The sequence below is a fragment of the Micromesistius poutassou genome, assembly GCF_964030765.1.
Source record: "Micromesistius poutassou genome assembly, chromosome: 12".
NCBI lineage: Eukaryota > Metazoa > Chordata > Actinopteri > Gadiformes > Gadidae > Micromesistius > Micromesistius poutassou.
In genome coordinates, this window is record NC_140282.1 from 1,436,866 (window position 1) to 1,444,491 (window position 7,626).

Sequence of the window (7,626 nt, forward strand, 5' to 3'; positions counted from 1 at the left end):
GTAATCGGCATTTTGAACCCTGACTGCGTTATTCATATTACCAAATTAAAAGAGCTAAACCCAGCATGTGATACAAACGAATTGAATCAGGTGTTATCTGAATTAAGTAGATTGGCGGTTTTGAAGGCGAAGTACCAAAACAAAGAAGGGAACTCGGTGAGAACATCATAAGACTACTTAGGCCTATCACTATAACACCGCAGTCGAATAACTGTTAACCATCTGACATCAATGTTCAAATCAGGATTTGTGTTTCAATGCCGAGGTGAGTTTAGGTCAAGTTTATTTCAAGTGTCTATATGTATTAGATTGACATGGTGTTGAGTGTCGACATATTGCTGTCTGACTCATACCAATCACCCCCACCCCCATTGCATTGCCTAAAATCGCAAATGTTGACCGAATTTTTTTTAATCCTTAATCCTCATGTCCACCACTTTCCACACACAAACTGACACACAGACTGTGCGTCTGTGTGTGTGTTTCCATGTGACGTCTCAGCAGCTGATCAGCATCACAGTTTGTCACTGCACTTGAAAAGTACTTGGAATTCAACTGCTAATGAGGCGACAAGGAGAGTAGCTTTCGAGAAGAGGGGTCATTTAAAGTGTGTAGGACACCCTTACAAGGAAATCTTGTTTGTGATGGTGCGTAAAGCATAGGTGCACATCATTAGGAGCTGGTAAACCTATGACATACTCACTCTTGATTGTGACATGAATGAAGGGGCGTAGACAATAATTATTTGTCTAGCCGAAAGCTTCATAACGCACTCATGACCTGAACATTAGCTTCAGCTGTAAAAAAAAATAAAAATACACCAATAAAAGTAAACAAGGAGCTAATTTTACCATCCATAGCTCTACACCGTCATGGGACTCACTGCGTGTTAGTTGTCTATTTACTCCCTGAATTCTGTAATCAAGTTTGATAGACTGATGAAACACCTTCAGTGAAAGTGAGAAAGCCATGAAATGAAAGCCAACTCTCGTTTTTCATAGCATGATCATTTCAATATGTTTGTATTATTACTATTATTATTATTATTATACCACAAGTTCATAATAGATTCACTGAGATGAGGGGTTGAAACACACTTGCTAAAACAGGCTATGTTGCAGAAGTAGGCCTACAGAATGCCTTAATGTAATAGATTTTAAAATCTAGTTGAATACAATTAAATAAATAAAAAACACATCATGTCTAAATACCTTAAAGTAAAGAGTTGCTTAGGGCGCACTCACACTAGGCAAAGTGTCCCTGTACCGTACTCAAGTACGAACACAACGTTGGATACGCCGTTGGTGACTTCGCTTAGTACCCTGATGGGTTCACCACTACGACCCTGGGGGACGAGGCTGCTAAAAGACGAAAGCCAGACGGACGGATCCTAACAACAGAGACGATTCCCCCGCGTTCCCCAGAAGACAAAAAACCACCGCGGAGAACGTTGAGAGCGCAGTTTATTTATTTATTTTTTTTCGCTTTTTTGATACGTGTGATGATTAGAGGGGGAAAAAAAAAAAAAAAAAACACATCATGACGATGCTCATAATTAGGTCTGTTCTACTGTATATAAAAGCTTGATCGGTTCCCCCTTTCGTCGGCGCGTCGACGCGTTAACGTCTCGTCGTCGTCGTCGTCGTCAGTTCCACTCCTCGTCGTCTCTCTCGGGGTGGTCGTCGCGCGGCGGCTCCTGGAACTGGATGTTGGCCAGGACGTCCCTCATGGCCACCATGAGGCGGTTCACCTCGGGGTACAGCTCGCGGCCCGCCTGGGCCACCTCCTGCTCCTCCTCGGGCCGGGGCCCACCCTGCACACACACGCGCACGCACGAGCGCACACGCACACGCACACACACACACACACACGCATGCACACACACATACTCACACAATCACATGCATGAACATGAACATGCACGCTCCCAAACACACACACATACACAGACGTAGACACACACACACACACACGCACACGCACGCACACAATCACATGCATGAACATGAACGCTCCCAAACACACACACACACACATACACAGACGTAGACACACACGTACACACACACAATCACATGCAGGAACACGCACACAATCACATGCAGGAACACGCGCGCACATGCTCGCACACGCGCGCACACACACACACACACACACACACACACACACACACACACACACACACACACACACACACACACACACACACACACACACACACACACACACACACAAGCGCGCTTGAATGCATTCAAATGCGACCGCCGGTCGTTTTTTGTGTCATCGTTTTATGACTCTTTTGTGAGAAATGTAATACATACAGCGGAAAAAAATATGCCCAATTTGTCCGTCTAACATAATTCTCCTGAGCCATATTGGCGTGCGGGAGAAACGTTTAGGGCTGAGACACTGCTGTTTAGTGTTCGGTTGAATCAAACCCTCAAAACAGTGATCTTATCAGCGGCGTAATTTCACTTGCTTGGAATCAAAATCCCAGAGAATTGGATCATTGTGTCAGACGAAAAGAAAACACTGGCATCCCTTCCGTTGCTTAATTTTATCTCATACATCTTCCTCCCTATAAGTGGATAACGATGTGGAGAGAGGCTGGTCGGAACGCTGGTGCATTATGGGCCGCCCGCGGCCAGCGTAGCTCCTACGTAGGGCCAAAGCACACTCCTCAGACTCTGTAATCCGTAATCCGACTCCGTAACCACGGAGACCACTCGAGCATTCGCAGTTCTCCGTCGGGATGTCGGATACGCGACGCGATGCGATTCGCCGCCCGATCGATCTCTTATATGCCGACTACTAACCACGTAAATAGTGTTGACAATAAACTTCCAAAGCTTTTTCAAATCTTATTTGGTGTTTTAATTGGTCCTTAATGTGCAAAGTAAACAAGGTACAAAGTAAACAAGGTGCAAAGTCAAACCGGGGGAAAGTGATTCCGGAAATGAATTTGTTAGAGGACCAATCACAGCCCTCGCCGTCTCCGCCCGTCTCCGTTGCGTCGATGGATAGTTTAAAAAATATTTGATGCGCACGCAGGGGCGGGTCGTACTGTTAGGCAAACCAGGCACTTGCCTGGAGCCCCAGGCCCCATAGAAGGCCCCATAGAGGCCTTTTGGGGCCAATGATGAATTGATGTCCAATTACTCACGCATTGACGGTCTCCCAGCTAACACGCAAACCAATCATGCAACTTCGCTACGCCAGCCCCCCCCCCCCCCCCGTCAACAATTCTGTCCGCCCGCAACTTCGCTACGCCAGCCAACCCCACCCCTCCTCCAACAAATCTGGTCACCTTTGCCTGGAGCCCCCAAAGGGCTAAGATCACCACTGTGCGCACGTAGAGCTACGTCAAAGACGTCTACATACAGCAATTAGGACTATAAACCAGCCTATACTGTGCATCCAGAAGATACACTGGCTCTGGTATTGTGGGGCACCAATGAGTGGCCTCGCCTGCTCAGTGAATCAGCGCACAGCTGGACGTGTTATTGCATCAGGTTCGCCAGGTGCCTGTGCAATTTACACAGGCATGAACAAATAGTGAATCCATCACATGAGTGAATAAGGTATGCTCCGCGTTTTAACTCGTTTTAACTTAACTAGTTCTAGAGATACTGATAGATCTGGTCTGAGAGAAAGATAGTCGATACTTAAGTAACCTTTTAACTCTCAACATAAAGAGCACAAGACAGCCAGTAACACGGGCGAGTACACAACCAGTCCATGCTCTTTCATTATTGTGTACGGAAGAGTCGAGGTCATAATGCTCACGGCTGTTTGACTGGAGATATACATTGATCGAAACAGTCACGCCAATGTGTGATGTTTTCCTTGGCTTGTGCGTTGTGTTATTTTCTACCACACATTCCCAGTTTTGTCATAGCAACAAGTGGGAGTTAATAGCTAAAGGTTCTTTAGCTATTCCAGAGGCGAACGGGGCGCTTAAGGTCCTTTGCAGTCACTCGCGCTTTCACCATATGGCCTGTGATTTGTAGCGCCAGCCCCGCGGACCGGGCAGGAGGTAACACGCAGTGTTGGAATGACGTGGGGTACTGGTGCGCACACTGCAAACACTCATTTGTTGCCCAGGAGAAAATACGCCGTGCCCCTTTCCGTTTCTTCAGGAACACGCTGGTCCCAATCGAGAGAGAGAGAGAGAGAGAGAGAGAGAGAGAGATCGAGAGACGGAGAGAGAGAGAGAGAGAGAGAGAGACGGAGAGAGAGAGAGAGAGAGAGAGAGAGAGAGGTACGCGTTTGCTCCACAGAGAGCGTCAGGTAAGAGCAGTGATCAGAAGGCTACCTGAGAACAGGTGTAACCCTATTTTAAAAAATACTTTTTTTTACGATTTAAAAAAAAAGAACGATATTTTACATTCTCGGTAGTTTGAGCTTAACAGTTGGTTATTGTCCCCGACGCTTGTTTTCCTGATCAAAGATGAGACTGTAGATTACTTTCATGGGTCATGAATGTTATCATTGTCTGTCTGGGTTATGTATAAGGAGATCACGTTGCTTCAAAGCACGACTATTCACCCTTTTTACACTGCCTGGGGAAAACCGAGGGGAATTTGGCGCAAACATCTCTTGGCAAAGACAGAAATCCTCAACGCACTGAACCCCTCATTTATGAAGTAGATAATCTGAATGTCAGATCCTCCGTAGCCTCCGTGATTCATCACAACAAACATTAGATCAACATCTGCCCTAAATCAAGCGGGTGATCTCCGACCCGCGTGTGTCCATGGCAACCTCGCAAACGCAATCTCTCTTTTATCTCCTTCACCTTCTGCGCTTTATTGCATCTTTTTTCTTCACAACAACAGCCCCTTCTAGGGAACGGTGAGCATCTCCGATAAGCAGTATGGTCCCTACATGGACATCTGTTCTCTCAGTTCGCCTGTGTACACCGCGTCCGTCCACATCAGATTAAACCCGAAATAGATAACAAATATTACGACGGTGATCAATCATAGCTTTTGGCCAAGGTGAGGAAAAACTAAAGTTGTAGTATGGCACAACGCAGCATGGCTCGACGCGAGGATCACGGCGCTGGCATTGTGCGAGGATAACCCTCCCCCCCCCCCACCACCACCACCACCACCACCACCACCACCCCCCACCCCCACCCCGCTCACCTGGAGGTTGAAGCTGGGCAGCAGGGAGCGGAAGAAGAGCGACAGCGTGCTCTCGTCTGTAGCGCCCACCTGAGGCCTGGAGGCGCACGGACCACAGAATGACCACGCAGACGCGCGCACGCACACACACGCACGCACAGACACAGACACACACAAGTTTGAAATACTGTAGAAAGGGACTGGACACTGCACACATAAAATTGTATTCTTCTTTTTCAGGAGTGAAAATGAGAAATATTACTTTTATGTAACTAATATACTGTACATACACCTATACAAACACATTTATTTATTTATTTATTTAGTTGATAGGGACTGCTCATTGATTGACAAACAAGTTTCTTGCTGTAAATAAGCCAGAGTTAGCTGCAAATTGCAAAATTTCCATCAGTTGTCCCTAGCCAGATCTCAAAAGGCAACCGCTATCGTGCGTCAAAGTATATATATATATATATATAAAATATACACTGTATATATATTGTACCTTTCCGGGCGTGTGTACGAGGTGACCGAGTCCAGGGGAGGCAGGGGGTCAAAGCCCATCCCCGGCTGAGTGGTCACGTCCTGAGGGGACAAAGGGGAGGCAGCGTTAGGAGAACCACGCATCTACTGCACCACGCGGGCGGGGCCCGGCGGGCGGCGGCGACGGCGGCGCTCACCAGAGGCAGGAACGACGTGGCCTCCTTGATCTCAGACAGCAGCACGTGGCGGTGGATCGCGCGTGGAGCACTCTGGTATCGTTGCTTTCTCCTGGCGAGACAAAAGCCAACAGATACTATTGTTATTGTTATTATTATTATTATATAAAATTTATTAGATACATCACTTTTTTCTTTTTACGAAACAAAAGCCAACAGATACTATTATTATTGTTATTATTATTATTATATAAAATTTATTAGATACATCACTTCTTAGTAGAACATATCGAGGCTATGAACACAACGGAAAATTATGTGATTTAGACTCGTCTTGACTTGTTATTATGATTCTGAAATACGTTCATGTTGTTGAATAATAATGAAATAATAATAATGATGATAAAAATGATGGAATGGATTTTCCATGCCATCCTCGTGATGTTCAAGTCAAGGAGAAGAGTGGACGAATCAAATGTGACAAGTGGAATTCTAATTCAGAAACCAGCGGCACGGAATATCCGAGGACACACCGCTTCTGCTCTCCTCTTAATATGATGCAGTGAATTATATCACACGCACAGAATGAACGTCTTTCATAAGTACTGAGAAGGGGAAATCATAAACTGCTTTTCTTTGAACCATGAAGTATGCTATAAAACACACCAAGCTAGGAGATGGTGTGACGGCTCATGGCAAGAATCGACTTCCGTTTTGCGGTTGAGTTTGTATGCAACTGGCCGGGCCCCCAGCGCGGTCACATGAAGGTACAAAGAATCCCATTCAAATAATACCCAACACACACACACCCTGCATAGCCTCCCCCACCACCTAAATCATGCTGGGAAAAAATATATAGAAAAATAAAATAAAATCTGCGAATATATATCGTTCGATATTTCCCCGCTTACTAGGGGTGTAACGATACACTAAAGTCACGGTTCGGTACGTACCTCGGTTTTTAAGTCACGGTTCGGTATGTTTTTCGGTACAGCAGTTTCTATTATTTTATTAACCTATTTGATTTTGATTTGATTTTTTCAATTGTATCAAACAAATGCCTTACACAAATGAAAAGACATCAAATACAATTGAGGATATAAACACAATAAAGTCCAGGACTTATTTCCATTGTGGTCCTCAACACAAAACATCAGGACAAGACAAGACACTAACAGAGTGTGTGATAATCAATAAAAACTGAATAAAAAAAAAAAAGTATATATATTTTTTTTTTCGGTACGTACCAAAATGAAACGTGCATCGAACCATTAAACCCGTACCAAAATATTTCAGTTCGAATACTCATATTGTTACACCCCTACCGCTTACGACCACTTATTGTATGTTGTACGTCATAGCATTTAATGTGCGCACTTATTGTATGTTGTACGTCATTCCCCTAACCCTAAATACTTGTACTTGAAAGAAATCCATGACATGGACCTTAAACATAAATATCTATTCGGTGCCTGCACATGAGTGTGCTCTCCCTCTGCGCCCAGTGGGTCAACATATCCCTCGTGTGTGAGATGTTCCATGTGGGTCATGAGGCTCCTGCTGCGTACGGACATATTTATGACCCCGGCCAGAGGAGAACTCGGTGAGAACGTCCAGTCCTGGAACACACCGGCCCAACCGTTGGCCGTCTGATACGTTTGGGGGGCGACTCCGACGAGTTTGGGTACAAATGTGTTCCGTGTGTTCAGCTGTGCTGGAAGCTTCTGGAACCGCACGGACGCTGTCTGGTCTCAACACAACAACAGTCTGAGAGCGTTGGCAGTCTGAGGTTTCTGGGCCTCTGATTGGTTGTGTGCTGCACACGACCAGCGAATCAG

The 7,626-nt window shown here is 45.6% G+C and overlaps 1 protein-coding gene across 1 annotated transcript in view; it reads right to left on the reverse strand.

Moving 5' to 3' along the window:
- Positions 1 to 1,446: 1,446 nt before the first annotated feature.
- The window catches only part of tcf25 (TCF25 ribosome quality control complex subunit), a 15,599-nt gene continuing 9,419 nt past the window's right edge, over positions 1,447 to 7,626 (reverse strand). Inside the window, exons 13-16 of the mRNA XM_084475862.1 lie at positions 5,810 to 5,925; positions 5,635 to 5,714; positions 5,151 to 5,226; positions 1,447 to 1,813 (exon numbers count right to left, since the gene is read on the reverse strand). Of these exons, the coding sequence (XP_084331988.1) occupies positions 1,646 to 1,813; positions 5,151 to 5,226; positions 5,635 to 5,714; positions 5,810 to 5,925 (440 nt within the window). The 3' untranslated portion in view covers positions 1,447 to 1,645. The remainder of the gene's footprint in view (positions 1,814 to 5,150; positions 5,227 to 5,634; positions 5,715 to 5,809; positions 5,926 to 7,626) is intronic.